This window comes from Lissotriton helveticus, chromosome 6, assembly GCF_964261635.1.
Source record: "Lissotriton helveticus chromosome 6, aLisHel1.1, whole genome shotgun sequence".
Lineage (NCBI taxonomy): Eukaryota > Metazoa > Chordata > Amphibia > Caudata > Salamandridae > Lissotriton > Lissotriton helveticus.
The window spans coordinates 776,545,529-776,569,619 of NC_136067.1; the positions used below are offsets into that span (position 1 = coordinate 776,545,529).

General features: G+C 45.3%; 1 protein-coding gene across 2 annotated transcripts in view; it reads right to left on the reverse strand.

The window, feature by feature from the left end:
- The window catches only part of PM20D2 (peptidase M20 domain containing 2), a 234,338-nt gene extending 226,560 nt beyond the window's left edge, over positions 1-7,778 (reverse strand). For both annotated transcript variants that reach the window (XM_078648282.1, XM_078648281.1), the window contains exon 1: positions 7,314-7,778. In XM_078648282.1, the coding sequence (XP_078504408.1) occupies positions 7,314-7,742 (429 nt within the window). In that variant the 5' untranslated portion in view covers positions 7,743-7,778. The remainder of the gene's footprint in view (positions 1-7,313) is intronic.
- Positions 7,779-24,091: the final 16,313 nt, after the last annotated feature.

The following is a 24,091-nucleotide window of genomic DNA, read 5'->3' on the forward strand; positions in this document are numbered from 1 at the left end:
GTGTTCAGTCCGCCGTGCTCTGCAAGCCGGCCGTGCTGCCATTGGCCTCCCGGGAAGCCTCTTCCTGGTGTGGGCCCGCCCAGAGTCAGGCGGACTCTGCCTGACTTCCGGGTCGGGCCGATCGGGCTGATCGGGCTGAGGCGGTGAATTTTCCAAAATGCAGGGTGGGCACCCACATATAAAATCAAGCACAAGCGGGGTAGGCACCCGCTATATTAAAACAGAATACACGGGGTGGGCACCAGCAGTTCACGAATATCCCTCAAGAGGGGTGGGCACTTGCTCAACGGCAACTTGGGGAATCCCTACGCCAGGGATTCCCTCTCTTCATCATGCAGCGCAGCACTGCCAAGCCCACACGTTCCTCCCTCCTTGGGGAAGTTAAGAAAATAAAGCACAGTGCTCACGAGGTGCTAGAAGGCCCAACAAGTCTCTGGAGATCAAGGGGGCAATGCAGGGCCCAGGGAGGCAAGCCCTCCTGGCGATTCCTCCTGGGCCGCAGCATGCCCCAGCAAGGTCAGGTACTGCACCAGCACAGAACAGAACAATTTCATGGGGTCACAGCCCCAATATTTATACCACAATATCTTTGTCTGCAGTGTAGGGCTTGTGGGGAACCAGATGCAACTGGTTATGGTGGGAATTGGCGCACTTTGTTTTCCAAGCTCCTCTTCCCCTTTGTCAGGTGGTGGCTAGGTGATCAGACGCACCACAGGGGGTGGAGCCAGCATTGTACAGGCTGGGCACAGTCCTATTCAGAGTCAGGGGATTGCTCCTCCCACTACTCCTGGCACAGATGTCCCATTCAGCCTAGTGCTGACTCACCCAGCCCCACCTGGAGCCACACACACCTCCCAGCCCCTGTCACTCACAAGCCAGACATGCAATCCACATCAGGCAGGCAGACACATAGCACACAGAAATGCCAACTTCTAAAAGGGAAATATCTCAAATAGTCATAATAAATCTGCGCACACCATAGCGCAGCATTTATTATTACAATTCCATACATACTAAACTTGACCACGCTGCTTCTCCCATATCAGGATTTATCACTGACACACTGATCAGGGAATCCCCAATGCATTCCTATAGGAGGGCAGGCCAATCTTACCAAATGTACACAGAGAGCGCACACACTTTACACTGGACCACAGTGCTAAAGTGCCCAGAGGCCTAAAACCACCAACACCATGTCAGAGAAAAGGCAAAATGTTTAGGGATGAACCTGCCAAAAGGGCCAAGTCCAACACCCCCCATGTGTAATAGCAAAAGAAAACAGCAACCCACGCTACAGTGTAACCTAATAAAACAGCACAGGGATTGAGACACAAGGTTGGGAAACACAATAGAGAGCGGCAGAAATGGGATGGGTTAGAAACAGGAAAGCGAGATGGGGGTTTTAGAAACAAAGGAAGTGGCAGGTGGGTTAAGGAGAGCAAGGAGTGGAATTTAAAAGAACTAAGGTGAGCGGTGGGTTTTAAAAATAATGGAGATCGGGGGAGGGTGGTGGTGAAGGAGAGGATTTGAAAAGTTTTCCAAAAACAAAAAAGTACCTACAGGAGCGTGTTATGAAAGGACTCTGGTCACCAGAAGCAGTACTTAATCCAGACTCCACGTCAGGACGAAAACCCAAAGCTCAGGTGATAGGCAAAGGTGAGAAGGAGGCGTAGACCAATAGTAAGCAAGGAAAGGAATGACGTGGGAGCCAGCTAATGGTAAGTAAAGAGCAGGCTACAAGCCTCCTTTAAAATTATTTGTAATTATATATTTTAATAAAAGATTTTTGGAAGCAGCGCGAAATTGCTGTGCAAGCAAAACCCAAAAGGAGTTCTCTTGGCTGGAGCAATAAAGTAGACCTGAATGGGCAGCGCCATATAACTGATGTAGTACACCTATCACAGTGCTTTTAATGAAGGTACTCAGCGCAGAAAAAAATACCGGCTCCACCAGAAGCAGGATGGCACTTACCACTTTTAAGCTGTATAGAACACTGCCTTATTCACCCTAACCTGCTACAACAAATTCACCCTTAATACAGTTCTGTCAGAGAACAACAATACAGAAGGGAGATGCTTGAGTGTCTGTTCTACAAAGGAAACAACCACCTAGAGGTGCCATTGCAAATGAGTGCCTAAAAAGTACTCTAATGTTAATACAATTCAAATTCACCACTGTAAATCCAATTCAAATCAACCCTTGCACAAAAAAGGAAATTGGAATCTCACCAGGGCACTCAACCTCTTTTGTGACATGAATCCTGCTGCTTTGAATTATACAGGAACTAATCACGACAAAACGTTAAGAGCAAGAAAAAATAAACTTGAGCCATGCTGCTTCGTGGGTGCGCTCTGCAGAATTTAAGAAGGGCAGAGTCCCAGACAATGACATGGAAAGATGATGGGATTTGAAAGACTGCAGGAACCTTTAAACCACCCCAGACTTGACTATGATGACCCCATCATTCATTGCAATTAAGACACAGAATTACAATCATTGAATGTTCAAGTGGGATTTTTTTAATGGGAGAAGTAGTCCTTTTCTGTTGTCATACTACTTTCTAAAATGGTTTTTACTTTTGCCATTATGAACACAGAAGCTCTCCGTTTCAAAACAAAAATGCACTGTGGGGTATATTAAGCTGAGCAAACAAAGGGAGATGATGGGCAGAGCTCTGAAACTTTTCAGACAATCACCCCAGTCACAGATCTGGGTTGAATCCATCATTGTTCATTAGCTCACTTCGCCACCACAGTTCAGACTCAGCTATATGCAAATTAATCTTGACTCTGTACCTCAAGGAACAGTCCAGGCCAAAATGCCAAGCCAGGTCTTCCCTGGATTGGAAACAAGTATCCTGGGACCGGTTTCGGGGTAACACCCCTCATCAGCCAGGCTAGCTTGAATCCAGTGGCAATGTGAATAAGGGACCCATGTCTGGGCATAACCTGCCAACTTAGGGCGAACAAAGCAAATACAAGTAGATGGATGGAGCGCTGAAACTTTTCAGACACTCCTGCTCACTTTGCCACCCTTGCTCCCTTTGCCACTCGATTCAAGCTACCCTGGCTGATATGGGGTGTAAAACCCTGAAACCGGTCCCAGGGTGCTTGTTTCCAGTCCTGGGAGATCTATTACAACACACCGACACCTATATAGTATAGGTGGAAAGCTAGCTGTAGGTCTACTCCTGAGAATTTCACTGCGGGCTAGTTTCTAAAACTGGGAAGTCAAGGGGCAAGTCTGTCCTGTCCATTAGCTCAGGTAGAACCACATACATATTTAGATAATACTACAACTGGAAAATGGCTACATTTCATAGTTACATTATGGTGAAATGCAAGTTTGACCCTGTAAATCAATGTCTTGGGACATCTGACCATTCCACGTATAGGTTTTTCAAACGTACCCCTAACCAAATTAATTTGAACTTACACCTAAAGAAAAAACACCTCACCCCAGCTGAGAAGCTTTAGCTTGCGTTCTGCAGATGACACACTGGGGGATTATTGGCTTCCAATCACCATTATCACTCCCTAGGTGAAAACCTCCATCTAGAGCAGTTATACTCAAAGTACAGCCCAGGGGCCGCATGCAGCCCTCCTTACCGTTACATGCAACCGCCTGGTCAAGAGCTGCACTGGGCTAAGTGACTCAGCACTAACATTAAAGAAATGTTAAATAAACTGTCAAGCATTTATTTAAAGGTTCATTAAAATTAAAGAATGTAAGTAACTAGAATGTCTCACTTAACTTTAAGAACATAATTTATAAAAAACATCTTGCAGTAAAAGTGTGATAAAATCTGTTAATAATTAATCAACATGCAGAACCGTTCACCTAAGTACATCAGATCATCAGTGCATTGAGAAGTATTTTTTTAAGAGATAGTTTTCAAACATGAATTGAGAAACATTCAATCTTCCATAAAACCCTGATAATGCCAATAGTGTACGAAGAGGCAAGTCAGTTGTCATGTGCACCTTTTGGGGGCTGGGATTTCTATTATACATGAAAAACACATAGTTTGTTAAATCAAACACTGGAGAAGGCTTTGTACAGCACACATCCTTAAGTCTTGTATTTTGTGGTATTTATATGCCTTTATGAGCTAATGAAGAAAAATGAGGGAAGTGAAATAAAATAATTGCCTAGGATCACACAGTTTGGTGAACCGGAGAAGCGAGGATTAATCCCAAGTTTTTGGTTTCATATTGTGCAATTCAGACACTAGATGTATATGCCTAGCTTCCCTTACACCCACCTTACCACAAACTTCTGCCCAAACCCAAACTGCCAATTTGATGGGATCAATGTGGTCCTCGGTCATATTACAGACCAAATTTGTTGGCCCTAGGAAAATGTCTGTGAGTAACCATGATCTGAAGTGACAAGTAGCCAGATAAAAGCAATTCACGTTGTCAGGGCCATGTGGCAGAAAATGCTTCCTGTGCACAGTTTATGCCAGTACCCTCAACTTTTTCTACGTGCCAGGACAGGACAGTCCTGTAAAACAGGGGAACCCAGATCTGGCAGTTACCACTGGACTTGATCACTGCTGCCCCTAGAGAAATTTGATGGATGTGTATGGGTGCACTTTGCCAGCACACGCACTTGAGGTGCTTTATGTTCAGAGAGGTAACCAGAATAGGGCGAGGGAGGCATCTATTTTTCATTTTCAGCTGCACACAAACAAACGCCTCATTTAAATGCCCATCAGTCTAATCCTCGCTGGAGGATAACACCTTGATGCGTGACGCCATCAAGGTAATAACAACGACACTCAACTTGGTGTCACTTCATGTGCCTAAGAAGATGATTTGCTGCCAGACAGCTTTTTTTTAAGGTTGAGCTGGTGTTAGCAGCGCGCAGCGCTGCATCCAGCGAAAGACCTTATGTTATTCACTTGCTGGGAATGTTGGACAGGGGATGGGCACGCGCAAGCCCTCGGCGATTTCACCTCGTGGACGCGCATGTACAGCCCTGCGCCGTGCACATGTCCTATCCCACATTCCCAGCAAGTCAGCCTCTCGCAATCGCGTGCGCACACACACAGCCACACTCACGCATGCACACACACACACGCGCACACACACACACGCATGCACACACACGAAGGCACACACACACGTGCGTGCACACACAAACACGCATGCACACACACACCCCTCCCCCCTTACCTCACCGGGCTCTTGTCGCTGCGCTGGTGTCATCTCTACATCACCTGGCACACGCGGGGCTTCCTTCGCTCATGGGAGCCCCGCAGAGCACTCCAGCTTCTCTGCCAGCATGACGCGGGGCTCTCATCTTAGGCATGGAAGCCCCGCAGTGCTATCCGCTGGTCGTATCAGGACTCTATCAGCCTCTCTGAATCGGATCAAAATCACCAGGAGGCGGCTTTAGGCTAATCGGACTAATACTCCGCCCCAAAGCAGCTTCTGTGATGGTTTCCCTTTCCGAAAGCCACCCGGCTTGTATGCCAAGAGTACGTCACTTCCTGCATGTCTTCCGTCCCAGCTGCGTAGGTAGCTCGCAGTGGCTTTAGCAACAGTAGTCGAAGGTCAAAGTTCGAGCCGAGGCTGGCTGTTAATTTAATAGGCCTGTGGTTTTGCGCAATTGTATAACATCGGCACGGCATGCTTATAATCTGATTTTGCGATGTGCTGAAAAGGCTGGAGTGCCGTACGTGTTGCAGGCACGACGCCAGCCCTCTTGGTAGCTATGCTGCCTGCCCCTCACTGTGACGCAGCCTCGAGACATTTGTGCATACCGATCGCAGGTCAACCTCCCACCTACCCGATGTTCTGGAAATAATCTGACATGAATTAATTTGCTCAAGTCGTTTTATAGTGCAGATTTAACATTTTTCAACTTTGGAGGGTGCCCATTACAAATGTAGGTATCATAGCATTTACATATTTGCCCTCGCGTAAGAAGTAAAGGGCCATAGATGAAAATGTTAAGGTTCACGTAGAATGTCTGTAAAACATTTGTCCTGTTCTAGGTTGTTTCCTTGTGGGTTAGGAATTTGAACAAGTGTTTGCCTTTTTCCATCCGTAACAAGTTTCTGGTTGAGCGAATTGCAAGATAATCATGTTATACAACTTGAAGACATGGAGTTTCTTCTTTGGACACTTGTGTTAGATCTGTTTTCATATAGAAGCTCCAAGTCGAAGGGCAACCAAAATAATGTTTATTTGGCAGTGCGTACTCATTCCATGTGGGCTTCCTGAGCAGGACAAGAAATCCTGAGACATGCCACAAACACTTGTAAGTGATAGGTGTTGGGAAAGCATTAACGAACTATCTATCTCCTGTTGCTCCGTGGATACAAAACCTCCCGTTAAACGTCATTGAGAGTAATATAAGAGAGATGATGCTGGTGCATGCAGTGTCCCTGGACGGCACACAACGTCCATTGGGCTACCGCAAAACGGGCAGAGAAATTTGGCCCTTATTATTAATTGTTTTGAATTTTCCGACCCCAGTGTAAACCCCTGTTTGCGCAGGGTTTCGAATTCCGAGGTGGGTGGCCTTTACCAAATAAGGTAAATTATCAGGTGCTTCAAATATCTAATGTGGTTACATTTTGGCAGGTCAAATCTGGAATTCAACAGGGGAGAAAATATATTGTAAGCACCAAAATCTGCTATTTACCACATCTGAGAAATAATATACCCCAGGGCATAGATATTTATCTGGTCCAATAAAAATCACCTGGATTTTGCCAAAATCTGAACCAGGGCCTTAATATTTATGATAAAAGAGTACAAACGTTTTTGTTTGTTTTAAGAAGTTTCCATTGGAGCAGTAATACTCCAAGTACGGGCCGGGGGCCGCATTCACCCCTCCTGACCTTTACATGCACCCCCCTAGTCAACTGCAGCACTGGGCTGCTGTTTACTTGATTCAGCACTATGATTAAAAAATATGTTAAATAAACAAACAATCCTTTATTTAAACGTCAATTGAAATTAAAACAATCATTTGCAATACAATAGGTCTCGCATTTGCGAGAGTTTAAGCTATTGGCATTGTAAATGACAATGCCTTTCATTTATGTTTTAAAAACCAACACGTAAATAAAAGGCATTGCCATTTACAATGCCAATAGCTCAAACTCTCGCAATGGCGAGACCTATTGCATTGCAAATGCTTGTTTGTTTTTCCTTTTCCAATCTATCTAGGGGAGTGATACGCATGCGCTGTAAGAATGTTAGGTGTGTCGGCGCATAAAAGTAAGCAGAACGAGGGTAGGGGTTATGGGACATATGAGGGAGCGGTACATTCAGTAGTGACCAAGCGCACCGCACCTTGAGTCTTATCGTAGGCTCTGGAAGTTTCTCGTAAGCAGCTCGGAGTCCCAGGGCCGCGGCCGCCCCCACCTCGGCGATAAGGTTGTGCCCGCAGGCGTGCCCGATGCCAGGCAGGGCGTCGTACTCGCAGAGGAAGCCCACTGTCAGCGGCCGCCGGGCGCTCTCGCCACCGCCGCTCTGCCACTCGGCTCGGAAGGCGGTCTCCAGCTTGTAGCGGGGCTCCACAGCCCAGCCTTCCTCCGAGAAGAAGCCGGTCAGCGTGTCGTGCGCCCGGCGCTCCTCATAAGCCAGCTCGGGCTGGCTCCAGATTTCGTGGCTCAGTCGGCCCAGCCGCTCCGCAGCTTCGTCAATGCGCTCCGAAACCCTCTCCTTTAGCCGCTGCAGACCACCTGCAGGGGTGGCCATGTGCTGCGCCATAACAGACATATTTTAATCACTGCAGCTCTTCTTCGTCTCAGGTTGTATTTATTTTGGTCTGCGACTCCGCCCTCTTGTTGCTGGTTGGGCAGCTGTGACTGATGCCCATTGCCCCCCCCACCTATTCCAGGAAAAGATTTTGAACAATTTCGTAGCTAGCCTGAGGAAACATTTTTATTCTAATAGGGACACAGAGACGAATATAACGTGCCCAACTGCCTTTACTTTGTTTTCACAGCAGTCATAAGAAAACTACAACAATCACATGTCAACCATGCAAAGCCATGACGCCTTTCAGGGGCGGTAAGAAATATTAGAGGTAACAAGCGTTATATATATATGCAAACCTTTGTCCCTCTTCTAGCCCTCTGCTACCCTTCTCAATCCAAATAACTGCCTAACATCCACCACTCAAATTACTTTCATATTTCACTATACTAATTCAACACTAATCCTTAACCCCTTGGGCGGCGTTTTTCGAAGTGGGCGGGATAATGGCAGCCCCCAGCCATCATCAGCACACGAGCCCCGTGATGCATGACGGCTGGGGGCCTTCATCAGCATCGAAGGGGTTAATGGGTTCCGGAGTAGCATGCTACTCGCCAAAAAAAAGCGCTTCAACACCCTATCAGGGATAACAAGTGCTCTATAATTGCAAACCTTATCCCTCTTCTATCTCTCCACTATCCTTCTTAATCCAAATAACTGATTGATATCCACCACTCAAATTACTTTCATATTTCACTATACTAATTCACCACTAATCCTTATGGGTTCCGGAGTAGCATTCTACTCGCCAAGAAAGTGCTTCAACACCCCATTAGAGTAACAAGCGCTACATAAATGCAAACCTTTTTTCCCTCTTCTATCCCTCCGCTATCCTTCTCAATCCAAATAACTGACTAATATCCACCATTCAAATTGCTTTCATATTTCACTATACTAATTCACCACTAATCCTTAAGGATTCCGAAGTAGCGTGGTACACGCCATAAAAGTGCTTCAACACCCAATTAGGGGTAAAAAGCACTACATAAATGCTAACCTTTTTTCCCTCTTCTACCCCTTCCGCTGTCCTTCTCAATCCAAATAACTGACTAATATCCACCACTCAAACTACTTACATATTTCACTATACTAATTCACCACTAATCCTTTATGGGTTCCGGAGTAGCGTGCTACACGCTAAGAAAGTGCTTCAATACCCCATTAGGGGTAACAAACGCTTCATAAATACAAACCTTTTTTCCCTCTTCTATCCCTCCACTATTCTTCTGAATCCAAATAACTGACTAACCAATCCACCACTCAAATTACTTTTATATTTCACTGTACTAACTCAAGAATAATCCTTTATGGGTTCTGGAATAGCATACTACTCGCCGAAAAATCGCTTTGACGCCTCATCAGGGGTAGTAAGCGCTACATAAATGCAAGTACAATACAATACAATACAATAAATGCAAATACAAATGCAATTACAACACTTCCAGATGTGCTAGTTGGATAACAAATTATTTTGGGGAGAAAATAAAGGATCAAATCCAACATCAATACTAACACCGTAAAATGCAGAGACGTTTAACCCCACCGCCTAATTTCCCACCCTCCAGGACAGGAAAAACATAGTATACCAAATGTCCAGGGGAAGTCACACATCAGGGGACGGGGGAAGGGGAGGGAACAGGGGACACCATAGCTGTGATCCGATTGTCTTATGAGGAGTCCCACTGCTCGTCGTTTCATGTCCGTCGGACACTGGATCCCCAACCTCCTTTATTGTTTTACTATTTTTTCCTCTTTCCGGCCTTCCCCATCTTGCATTTTCTCTCTCTTATTCCCCCACAGACCACCCCCCACACCTTCTAAAATTTCCTCAGGCGGCCTTGCCCCTCATAGACCACCTTTTCCCAGTTGTAGCCCAAATCAATCTCTTGTGTCCATTCTTGTACTCTTGGACTAACAGCAGTACCTCATCTCTGTGCAACCTATCTTTTTGCAAAGAGAATCCCCAGATTCCCCAAGGTTTTCTGATAAGAGTTGAGGCCCGAACCTTCCCACACCCCCAACAATGTTAGCTGAGCCTGCGGTGTAAGCAGTTCCCCAATCACCATCTCCAACCAAACTTTTACACCCTCCGAAAATAGGTGAATCTTAGGGCAATCCCACAACGTATGTACGAAGGACCCTTTCTGACCACAAGCATGTAGGCATTCATCATTCACCGCCCTGCCAATCTTATGTAGTAGAGTCCAAGGGCCCGATGTAGGTAATTCTTATTTACCACTTCTTAAATACCGAATTTTACCGATTCGGTATTTAAGAAGTGGTAAATATGAAGGGGGGAGATGTAGGTATTTCCAGATGTGTAAATACTGAATCTTTAAGATCCGGTATTTACCGAATCTGGAAATACCGAATCGGTATTTCCTATTGATTCCTATGGGCTGTGAAGCCCATAGGAATCGATGGGCAATACCGATTCTGTAATTACAGAATCGGTAAATACCGATTTGCACAAGGGTGCAGGGGGTGTCACTTTGACACCCTCTGGCACCCCCAAAACAGGCTCGGGTGCCATGTGGCAGCCATACATGCCCTAAGGGCAGGTCTGCCTGTCAAATGGCATAGGTGTGCATGCACACATGTGCATGCACACCGGAATCGGTATTTTACCATCAAATTGGATTTGATGGTAAAATACCGATTCTGTAAGGCCTCTGGGACTCTGAAGAGTCCCACCTACATCTCGGTGCCTCAGAATCGGTAAATTTACAGATTTTTTATTTTACCGAATCGGTAAAATTACCGAATCGGTAATTTTACCGATTCGTTAAAATAATGCCCCCTACATACCTGTCACCCATATACCGGTCGGTAACGGCCGAAAATACCGATTTTCGGCCGTTACCGACCGACCTACATCTGGCCCCTAGTGTAGTAAATCCTGTGAAGTGTTTTGAATTGAAACAGACAGAGTCACACCTGTATAGCTACTTCCCTCTGGAATTGAAATACCTCCTGCCACTCTTCATCCTCCAAATCACCCACATCCACCTGTCAATTCATTGTATAAGTTCCCACTGCATGTTGGGTATGAGGGTCTAATAGTTTTACGTGTCATGTGGTCATCTAGGAGTTGTCTCTCTAGTGGGGATTCTGTCATCGTGTCGTCCTCCGGTGCAATACGTCAGTAGGCGGTCCTTAATCATTAGATGGATCTCTCCTCCCAGTTCCTGTAAGATTTTCTGAAACATTTGACAGACCACAGGACAATCACACGACATCTCAAGAAGAAGAACAAGCATTTACAATGCAACGGTCTCGGCATTGCAAAAGTTAGAGCTATTAGCATTGTAAATGAACGCGAGTTTAAGTTCTTGACATTGTAAATGACAAGGTGTTTTATTTATGTTTTAAAAACCAAAACATAAATAAAAGTCATTGTCATTTACAATGCCAATAGCTCAAAGTCGCGTAATGTGTATGGCTAACTACAGTAGCCTCCTGACGAGTGCCCTTTCACTCAATTTTTTACAAATGAAAGCCCTGGCACTTTTTTTTTTACAAATTAAGCACGGGTGGTGTCCGTGTCTGTGCATGGGAGTGGTGGTGTCCGTGTGTGCATGGCAGTGGTGGTGTCCGTGTGTGTATGGCAGTGGTGGTGTCCGTGTGTGCATGGCAGTGGTGGTGTCCGTGTGTGAACGGCAGTGGTGGTGTCAGTCTGTGTACGGCAGTGGTGGTGTCTGTGTGTGCATGGCAGTGGTGGTATCCGTGTGTGTATGCCAGTGGTGGTATCCGTGTGTGTATGGCAGTGATGGTGTCCGTGTGTGCATGGCAGTGGTGGTGTCCGTGTGTGCATGGGAGTGGTGGTATCTGTGTGTGCATGGCAGTGGTGGTGTCCGTATGTGTATGGCAGTGGTGGTGTCTGTGTGTGCATGGCAGTGGTGGTGTCCGTGTGTGCATGACAGTGGTGGTGTCCGTGTGTGTATGGCAGTGGTGGTGTCCGTGTGTGCATGGGAGTGGTGGTGTCCGTGTGTGCATGGGAGTGGTGGTGTCCGTATGTGCATGGGAGTGATGGTGTCTGTGTGTGCATGGCAGTGGTGCTTACGCTGAAGCATTAGTGTACATGTTCACCTCCAGTTATCACTTTCTTGTGTATGTTACATGCTCCTCGATCATCTGTGCTGACTGCCGAGGAGCTGCAAAAGAGTTACACGCACTCAAAAACGTGCTTTTAAGCTGCTGGACTGCACCGTTATATACCTTCCTTTTGTTGGGTCGGATGTTATGAACTCTGGGATTGCCTGCTCCCAGAATAATTGATCAAACCAGAAGACGTGAAGGAAGTCGCAGAATGCCGACAGTAATGAGTTCCCCATGTGCAGCCCCACCCCTGGCCCCAGGATCCAGGCTGAACTGTTTAAACTGGTGTTGTCCTCATGGCAACAACATGACTTGTTTCCTGCACGGAATAATTGTTGTTTCTTGAGTCCGTTAAAAATCAGAAATCACCGCTGAAGTCATTGTTGTAAAATGCACACATGGCTGATGTCGCTGCCAGTTTTCAAGGCCTCCAGTTTAATCCATTCCTGGTGTCCTATTTCGAACAAGATCCCACATAGTGTTTCTACGCATTAATTCGTACATTAATTTCAACCAAGGCACGTTGGCACCAACAAAATAAATTCAGATCTATGGAAGCTTAATCCCACCTAGGCCAATGATTAAATATTCACTGAAATTCATATACATATACAGCATTCACCTGAGTCAATTAAACGTACGAATTGAACGCGCCTTAATAGAAGCTACATTTGTACAGGAAAAATAAATAGCTGAAACGACACACATGCTCTACCAAGCAAATATGAAAGAATACACCTTCAGAATGGACCATTTTGTACCTCGCGCTACATGACTGTACAGTCGCTGTCATTCGTTCTCTTAATTTACACCTATTATTGTGAGGTAAGGGTTCCACGGGTACAGACACTTTTGTATACAGGGAGATAGGTCCTGGGACGTAAGGACAGCTGGACCCTATATACATTTTTGAAGAAAAATAGTGCTGCCCATACATGAAATTTATAACACCTCCTTATTTAGAGTAACAAATCAACTTTAATTAAAGATTTGTTTGGTATTGTTTATTTATACCCTTTTAAATTATTTGTTTTTTGGTTAGAAAATAGTTCATACGAAAAGACATACCATATACATACACTTATTCAAAAAAAGGACATACTTCAAATGACTGTACTTAATCACAACAACATTACATAAGACATAAATCTGAACATTTCATATGTACATTTGCACAATATCTGCATTTTCGATACAGTTAATTTCAGGTGGAGAAGAGATAAATTAATAGCATGCACAGTATAAATCAGACTGAAAGGCCAAATGGAGACAAGCACTGTTTAAACATCTGGGAACAAATTGCTCCCTTAATGATTGAAATATCGATTAAGCCTTTCAGTCTGATTTATACTGTGCATGCTATTGATTTATCTCTTCTCCACCTGATTTTTTCTTTATTCTTTGATTGGAAATTAACTGTATCGAAAATGCAGATATTGTGCAAATGTACATATGAAATGTTCAGATTTATGTCGTATGTAATGTTGTTGTGATTAAGTACAGTCATTTGAAGTATGTCCTTTTTTTGAATAAGTGTATGAATATGGTATGTCTTTTCGTATGAACTATTTTCTAACCAAAAAAATAATAATTTAAAAGGGTATAAATAAACAATACCAAACAAATCTTTAATTAAAGTTGATTTGTTACTCTAAATAAGGAGGTGTTATAAATTTCATGTATGGGCAGCACTATTTTTCTTCAAAAAACGGGTACAGACACAGCATTTAAAAGATACCTAAAAATCACCGAAGTAAATAATTTAACACTATTTATACACACACGCCCGCACGCACGCAGGCACGCACGCGCACACACACACACGCACACACGCGCACACACACGCGCGCTATACAAAATGAATACACCACAACACATGCTATGACAATGCTATATTCGTGTTGAGGTATTTGTGTAGCACAGGGACTTCAGGGCCACTGGAATTAGGCAATTTTGCAGCTGCAGCTTTTTTCTGCACAATTATGAATGAAGGAAGCCGCTGCATCTCCTAAGATTATTACTCTAGGAAGCACTTTAGACGGCACGGAAAAAAAAACGAGGCGGGATATGACGTTTTTAAATTTGAAAGTGCTCGCACTTACATTGCGAGAACCGGACCTGATGCCATTAAAGCGTTTTCTCAGTGCCTGCCTGTTTATCACCGCCGCGCGCCTCTCTGCAGACTCCCCCTGCATTCCAGAGAGGCGCGCGACGCGATCCGGTCAGCCCTGGAATGCCGTGGAGACAAGACCTGGCCGCGCGCACAACGTTATTCTATGGAAAAACGCTGCACGCGGCCAGGTCTTGTCTCCCTTCGGCGTCTCAGACTGCTGAGACGCCGACAATAGTTCTCGGCGAGAACGCGCTTTCAGCGCGTTATAGCCGAGCCCTAAAAAAGGACGTTTGAGAGTTCCATAGTGGCCTCACTAGAATCATCTCCGCTCAATGACGCCTGGCCTGAGTCACCACCTTGGTAATCATGATCAATGACGGGAAGGCATAGTTCAACCCTTCAATTCTGGAGAAATGCATCCACTGTGGTTGCTTTGGGATTCGATCTCCAGCTGAAGACCTGTGGAACCTGCGCATTTAGTCTCTGTCATGATTCCTCAGCTCAACCCCAGATAACATGAAGCCTGGCAAAGTGTGCGTTATCTTGCTCATTAATGAGCCATGAATACCCTTGTAAAAACCCGGTCCTGTCCTGTGCAACCAGCACGCCATAGGTTTCATGTAGAAATGTGTTTAAGAACCTTTATTATAGTGTAAATAATCTGAACCATGCCACAATCAATGCTTTTGCAGTACTGATATTTGTTTAATATTTGTTGTCATGTTTATAGCACTTGTGTAACAGTATATCTATTTGTGAGTTAAACAGATACTAATCCGTTGTGCAAAGAAATGGAAATAATCATGCGAAGACTCGCGTGCATAACAAATGTGCCGCGTTTCAATCATCCCCATCTGACTGCCACAAAGGAAAGGAACCGAGTGACGTTGCACGTTGCATCACGTACTACTTGCGACGGCCATCTTATAGGTGTGGCAATACTATATATAGCCACACCCAAGTTCTGGAAGGCGCTTGGCCTTCCGTCTGTTGTCAAGGAGACAACTGTTCCCAAAGACGCTTACCTGACTCCAACACAGCATCCAGCTGGTGTCTTCTTGGTTCCGGTGCTCCGCTTGCAGACATTTCGGTATGATTTTCGGAAAATCTCCTGAAAGAAAAGAACCTAGGAGGAAGCTCAGTAAATATATTTCATTTTAACCTAGGCGCCTATCGCAAGAAAGCAACGAACATTACTGCATTCGTTTAAAAGGGTTAAAGACAATTTTTGGAACGTTTTGTCTGCTGAAAGAAAAAACACTTAAAAAGACTTTTGAGACTTGGCATATCATAATATCTAAAGGACATTAGAGTGTTGTCAAATTGTTTGTTAGTGTATATTATTATTTTTAACAGCATTTCGTGATGGAACAAGTTCATGGGGATAATGGCAGGTAAGGGTTAATGTATTGTAAAAACACAGTGTTATAATGTACTGCGATGCACTTATTGATGGTTAAAGGAATATAAGTAACTGTTGGAAATGGCTCTTTTTGCCGGGTTATCCTCAAACTTTTTAGGTCTCGCCTAAGCCATCCCGTTAGGGATGCTTGGCGAGATTGAAGTAAGGGCTCTGAAAAATGCACCCAAAGGCGGATTGCCTACAGTGCATGTGAGCCGGACACGTGCACATCGCACACCATTGGCAGCCTGTGAGCCTCAGCATCAGACTTCAAAGGAATCCGCACCCCCGCCCCCACCCCCACCATGCAATGCCGAGAGCTTGTTAAAGGAGCCTCTCCTCCTGCAAGCTCTTAAACACAAGGAATCCACTCCCTGCCCCCGCCCCGCCACACAATGCCGAGAGCTTGTTCCGTTTTACGCCCTCTCTGCTACTCGTACTACCCTGCTTTCCCCAGTTCTCTTCCCTCTGTATCTCTGCACTCCGACTTTCTTCCAGTAGCGTCTCTCTCTCTCTTCCCCTCTATCATCCTCTCCCTTCCGTCGCTTTCTGTCCCTTTCTTAACCCCCGTCTCTCACTACCCCCACCTTTTCTTCTGTTTTCTACGTGCGTCCGTCCCCGTTTTCTCAACTTCTGTATCTCCTCCCGCCTCTAGCTTTTTATTGCACTGTTTTTTTATTCCACCCCCTGTTTGTTATCTTTCTATGCTCGTTTGTTTTTCCTCTTCTGTCCTTCGTCCCTAACGCACCCCCTTTTATCTTCTCTTTTGCGCCATTTCTTCTTTTTTCACATCACTTACCACTTTTCCTCCCTGTTTCTCTTTTCTTCCTTTCTTTTGCCCACCCCTGATCGCTCTTTCTTCCCACTTTATCCCTTTATGCCCGTGTCTCCAGCCCTCGTGTGCCCTGAGGCAGGCTCTCGACTCATTAAGGCGCTGGAATGCGCCGGTCACGGAACGGAACATAAAGAGGCTCTTAAAATGTAATGAACTATTAACTTCTAATACGCTCCATTTAAAGGGAAGAACAGTGCCCCGTGACCCGCGAGCAGGCGGTGTGAGCACACCTAGGGCTGGTCTCTGGGGATCTTACTTCTCAAAGTAGGGGAACATTTGCAATCCGAGTTGCTGCCTCTCATCTATGCATAGGAGTCTAGTTCACCTCGGTTTGTACCTGTGATCTTCGTGGTGCACAGTGCAGACCTGTGTGCCCGGAAGCAGGCTCCTTGCAGCTTTCTTCTAGTGTTGGGGCCTAGCTTCTATTTGGCGCAGCAGGTGCACTGGCGACTTGACCCGAGGGCCCAGTGAACCCTAATTATTGCCCCAGCTCACTCATTTCCTTCCTTGCGCACAGATTACCTCGGCTGTGTGCCCGCTGCACGGAAATCGAAGCTGTGAGTAAGCGCACACCGTCACCACCATGTCAACAACCATCACGTCCGCCACGTCCACCACTGTGAGTAAGCGCACACCATCACCACCATGTCCACAACCACCAAGTCCACCACCACGTCCACCACCACATCCACCACCACCACATCCACCACCACCACATCCACCACAACTACGTCCACCACCACCATGTCCACCACTACCACGTCCACCACCACCACACCCACCTCCACCACCACCACATCCACCACCACTACTACCACCACCACCTCCACCATGTCCACCACCACCACGTCTTCCACCACCACCACGTCCATAACCACCATGTCCACAACCACCACGTCTACCACCACCAAGTCCACCACCACCACATCCAACACCACGTCCACCACCACCACGTCCACCACTACCACATCCACCACTACCACGTCCACCACCACCACGTCCACCACCACCACCACGTCCACCACCACCACGTTCACCACCAGCACATCCACCACCACCATGTCCACCACCAACACCACCACACCCACCACTACCACGTCCATCACTACCACATCCACCACTACTACGTCCACCACCACCATGTCCTCCACCACCACCACGTCCATCACCACCATGTTCACAACCACCATGTCCACCACCACCATGTCCACCATCACAACGTCCAACACCACCACCACGTCCACCACCATGACCACCGCTACCACGTCCGCCACTACCACGTCCACCACCACATCCACCACCACCACCATGTCCACCACCACCACGTCCACCACCACCACATCCACCAGCACCATGACCACCATGTCCACCACCAACACCACCACATCCACCACTACCACGTCCACCACTACCACGTCCACCACTACCACATCTACCACCACCATGTCCACCACCAACACCACCACCACATCTACCATCACATCCACCAGCACCACATCCACCACCACCACATCCACCACCACGTCCATCACCACCACGTCCACCACCACCACGTCCACAGCCACCACCTCCACCACCACCACGTCCACCACCACCACGTCCACCACCACCACATCCACCACCACTATGTCCACCACCACCAACACGTCCACCACCACATCCACCTCCACCACCACCACGTCCTCCACCACCACCACCACGTCCACCACCACTACCACCACCACCACCACGTCCACCACCACCATGTCCACCACCACCATGTCCACCACATCCACCACCACATCCACCACCACCATGTCCACCACCACCATCACCATGTCCACCACCACAGCCACCACCTCGTCCACCACAAGGCCACTACCACATCCACCACGTCTACCTCCACCACCACCACATCCACTACCACCACCACGCCCACCACCACGCCCACCACCAAGTCCACCACCAAGTCCACCACCACATCCACCACTACATCCACCACCACCACGTCCACCACCACCACCACGTCCACCACCACAACATCCACCACCACCACGTCGACCACCACCACGTCCAGCACCACCACGTCCACCACCACCGAGTCCACCACCACCGCATCCACCACGTCTACCACCACCACTACCATGTCCACCACCAACACCACCACATCCACCACCACACCCACCACCACCACGTCCACAACCACCACCTCCACCACCACGTCCACCACCACCACATCCACTACATCCACAACCACCACGTCCTCCCCCACCACCACCACCACGGCCACCACCACCACGGCCACCACCACGTCCACCACAAGGCCACCTCACTCTATCTATCGCCCTCACTCTATCTATCTATCACCCGCACTCTATCTATCGCCCTCACTCCATCTTTCACCCTCACTCTATCTATCGCCCTCACTCTATCTGTCACACTCACTCTATCTATCTGTCGCCCTCACTCTATCTGTCGCCCTCACTCTATCTATCGCCCTCCCTCCATTTATCTATCTATCTATCTCCCTCACTCTATCTATCTATCGCCCTCACTCTATCTATCTATCTATCTATCGCCCTCACTCTATCTAGCGCCCTCTATCTATCTATCGCCCTCACTCTATCTATCGCCCTCACTCTATCGCCCTCACTCTATTTATCTATCTATCTATCTATCTATCTATCTATCTATCTATCTATCTATCTATCTATCTATCTATCTATCTATCTATCTATCGCCCTCATTCTATCTATCTAGCGCGCTCACTCTATCTATCTATCGCCCTCACTCTATCTATCTGTCTGTCTATCTATCTATCTATCTATCTATCTATCTGTCTATCTATCTATCTATCTATCTATCTATCTATCTATCTATCTATCTATCTATCTATCTATCGCCGTCACTCTATCTATCGCCCTCACTCTGTCTATGTATCTATCTATCTATCTATCTATCTATCTATCTATCTATCTATCTATCTATCTATCTATCTATCTATCTATCTGTCTGTCTATCTATCTATCTATCTATCTATCTATCTATCTATCTATCTATCGCCCTCACTCTATCTATCTATCGCCCTCACTCTGTCTATCGCCCTCAAGTTATCTATCACCCTCACTCTATCACCCTCACTTTATCTATCTATCTATCGCCATCACTCTAACTATCTATCGCCCTCACTCTATCTATTGCCCTCACTCTATCCATCTATCGCCCTCACTCTATCTATCTATTGCCCTCACTCTATCTATCTATCTATTGCCCTCACTCTATCTATTGCCCTCACTCTATCTATCCCCCCTCTGTCTATCTATCTATCTATCTATCTATCTATCTATCTATCTATCTATCTATCTATCTATCGCCCTCTATCTATCTATCGCCCTCTATCTATCGCGTCACTCTATCTGTCTATCTATCTATCGCCCTCTCTATTTGTCTATCTATAGCACTCACTCTATCGCCATCACTCTATCTATCGATCACCCTCACTCTATCTATCGATCACCCTCACTCTATCTATCGATCGCACTCACTCTATCTATCTATCGCCCTCCCTCTATCTATCTATCGCCCTCACTCTGTCTATCTATCACACTCACTCTATCTATCTATCTCATCACCACAGCATCACTCAGCACCACCACAGCATCACTCAGGGGCACCATAACATCACTATGCGCTACCACAGCATCACTGAACACCACAGCATCACTCGTCACCACCACAACATCACTCAGCGTCACCACAGCATCAATCTGTGCAACCATTCAACAACATCTGGTTCAAATATGTTCTCTCAATGTTTCAAGCTTTATTACAGATATCACAAAAAGATGTTAATATTTCACTTCTGTTCTTGGATTTTGGTCACAATAAAATACACTGAACATAATCTTCATAAAAGTTATTTACAAAAGTTTAAGCTATTGCCATTATAAAATACAATAGCTTTTATTTAAGTATTAATTATTTAAAAAAAAATAAAAGCCATTGTTATTAGTAATATCAGTACATCTAAGTCACGTAAATACAACACATATTACATTACAAATGCTAAAGGTGTCACATTTTGTTGTGAACGTATCTAGGAACCTATTTAGATATTCCCGATTTATGCCCTTATGTGGTTATAACAAATCATATCCTTATAAAGGCATAAGAATCATATCCATATTAAGTCATAGCCAATACAGTCCAAATACGGCAAGGCTACTCCCATAGACTCCTAGAAAGTACAACGCGTTCTTAAACAAACCAAGCCTCCAGCAGCCCGGGAATTCCCCCGGCTTCTGTTTTGATTTGTCAAAGAACTCCTGGAGTCCTGAAAGAACTGCGAGTTCTTAGTGACGTCTTATGTCCAACCTTACGTCAAACTCGGCACCTTCCAGGTATAAATATACCAGCAGCTGCCCTAGCAAAACACACAGTGGTTTGGAGAAGATCAGCTATCTACATGCCCGACGCCCTGCTGTGGCAAGTGCCGAAGGAAGCCGACCCTCCCATTGACGCACTGAGAGAGATGCTGTCTTTTCTCCTGCCGAGAAATCCAGCTCCAGTGTTTCCAGTCACCCCTGCGGGTTGCTGGGAGATCGAGTCCTGAGAAAGAGATACAAGACCTCCTTCATTCTATAACCAAGGTATGGAGCTGATTAGATCCTTAGAGAATTCTTGATTCAGATTCTTGGCAAAAACTATCTTAACTTAAACTGCAGCTCACTTACTCCTTCCCACGTACTAAGCTTAGGTTAGGTACACTGGGGTAGGCATATCTTAGAAGCACCAGTTGAGTACGTTTAGTCATGGTTTTCTCTATGTATATATTTTATCTATTTTAAACACCTTTTGGCTTAGAAACCATACCATGCTTTTACAGTGTTATTTTATAATACTCCTTTTACTGTACGCACTTTACTTTATGACAAGTATTGCAATTGTGGCAACTCACTTCTCTTGCATGAGAAAGAAGACTGTTCAATAAATAACCACTTTTATTGAAAACGCCCGTCTCTCTATTTCTCTGCGCTTCTGGTGAAACTAAGTATGCACGATTGACTGAGTGAAATAGTTATCTATTGTTTCCGCAACTCTGGAGATATACTCCTTATTCTGGAGGGAGCAAAGTTGTCATGTTTATGCGGTTGTCAGAAACTAATCCCTTCTTGTCTATTCAGGAAAGTTAACACCTTCTTGTTTACTCAAGAAAGTTTCTAGTGACCTCTGAGCTAGCTGGCATTCATAATTAAGTCTAACATATTCAATAGAGACCTAGTCGACCTCAGTCCTACGTCTAAACTATCGTTTATGTTATTCCAATGCGCAGAGCCTATTGGGAATATAGGAACTACACTACATGGCGCCCAACGTTTGGTAAGGCGATAATTTAACACTAGATGCTAGAGAAACTCAGTCGTGCTTTTCACACAGACCCCTTTTTCCCGTATATACTCCAATAGACATCTGGAGTGGGTGAAAGGTTAATATCCGCCAAAACTTAGTAGGAAGAGATTCCTATGTATTAGTTTTTGGTTTAGTCAACGTTGAAGGATACAGTGTTCCAAAATATCGTGCACCTAATCTTTGTTTCCTTGAAACTTGCTCTGCAAACTTTCTGTCAGCAAAATGTCGGAAGGTGAAGAGGATAAAGACAGAGAAGCGTTAGCAGCTCAACTTTTAGCGGAAGACACAAGTCTCCGGTAAGATGACCCGGAGGCTATAATCATCCCAGTTAATGTAAGGAAGAGTGTACCTTACAAACTTATAAATAATGGAGTATCATCAAGAGGTGGTACAGTCATATTTGAGGTAGAGGCCCATGAATATCGGCAGACAGAAGTATTCTATTCCTGGACATATTTTCCAGCAGCACATGCTGTGACACGCAATTTCCACTATTACAAAATAGAAGACTCTCCAACGGAATACGTTCCTTTTGAGGACATTGAAATTCCACTAACGTACCAAGAGCACCAGCTCTTGGTACAGTGTTATTTTATAATACTCCTTTTACTGTACACACTTTACTTTATGACAAGTATTGCAATTGTGGCAACTCCCTTCTCTTGCATGAGAAAGAAGACTGTTCAATAAATAACGACTTTTATTGAAAACGCCCGTCTCTCTATTTCTCTGTGCTTCTGGTGAAACTAAGTATGCATGATTGACTGAGTGAAATAGTTATCTATTGTTTCCGCGACTCTGGAGATATACTCCTTATTCTGGAGGGAGCAAAGTTGTCATGTTTATGCGGTTGTCAGAAACTAATCCCTTCTTGTCTATTCAGGAAAGTTAACACCTTCTTGTTTACTCAAGAAAGTTTCTAGTGACCTCTGAGCTAGCTGGCATTCATAATTAAGTCTAACATATTCAATAGAGACTTAGCCGACCTCAGTCCTACGTCTAAACTATCGTTTATGTTATTCCAATGCGCAGAGCCTATTGGGAATATAGGAACTACACTACATGGCGCCCAACGTTTGGCATGGCGATAATTTAACGCTAGATGCTAGAGTAACTCAGTCGTGCTTTACACACAGACCCCTTTTTCCCGTAAATTCTCCAATAGACATCTGGAGTGGGTGAAAGGTTAATATCCGCCAAAACTTAGTAGGAAGAAATTCCTATGTATTAGTTTTTGGTTTAGTCAACGTTGAAGGATACAGTGTTCCAAAATATTGTGCACCTAATCTTTGTTTACTTGAAACTTGTTCTGCAAACTTTCTGTCAGCAAAATGTCGGAAGGTGAAGAGGATAAAGACAGAGAAGCGTTAGCAGCTCAACTTTTAGCGGAAGACACAAGTCTCCGGTAAGATGACCCGGAGGCTATAATCATCCCAGTCAATGTAAAGAAGAGTGTAACTTACAAACTTATAAATAATGGAGTATCATCAAGAGGTGGTACAGTCATATTTGTGGTAGAGGCCCATGAATATCGGCAGACAGAGGTATTCTATTCCTGGATACATTTTCCAGCAGCACATGCTGTGACACGCAATTTCTACTATTACAAAATAGAAGACTCTCCAACGGACTACGTTCCTTTTGAGGACATTGAAATTCCACTAACGTACCAAGAGCACCAGCTCTGGTTTAATGGTGCCCTAAAACACAAAAATCACTTCACCGGGCTCGGTCCACTAGGTAGACCAGGAGCCACATGGCCGGTTCTAGCAGGTTATACACCACATCCTGACATTGAAGGAATGTCAAGCGGAGAACATTTAGTTCAGCTAAAACAACTAATTAAAATACATAGACAATTGGTCCAATATGTCATGCGGACTTTAACAGTCCAACCAGCAATAAGAATTCCACAACACACCCCTCACCAGGAGAACACAAATAAAATTACACCACAGAGTGTATAATCAGTCATTGGCAAATTACCCGCAAAACAGGAACAAATTCCATTCTGGTTAGCTCAAAAAATTACTCAGATAGAGGCAGTATTTCCTGATACTACACCTCATGACAAACACAGAATTCTGACTATCTGTCTTCCAATGGGGATCGCACCACATGTGGAGGACTGTGACACTTGGGGCACAGTCTTTGCTTCAATATACACAAAAACACATGGTGTTCCATCTATGGCGGTTATACCAGACGTATTAAGACAGATTCAAAATGAATATGGTCCAGAGCCTGCTTTAACTCTAGGTATGAAATTACTGAAAGACTTTAAGCAGGTCTCGGCTATACTTTTAGCCAACATAAAAGGAGAAGCAGCATCTGTGGCGATCCGCCTAAAATTAAAAGAAACAGATATAGCAGAACAACCTTTTGAACTTGCCAGAATAATTGAAAAATCCTATGAAGAATTAGGTAGAGATAGTTTGGGTGGGAAACCACTAAAACCACAACTAACTGAAAAT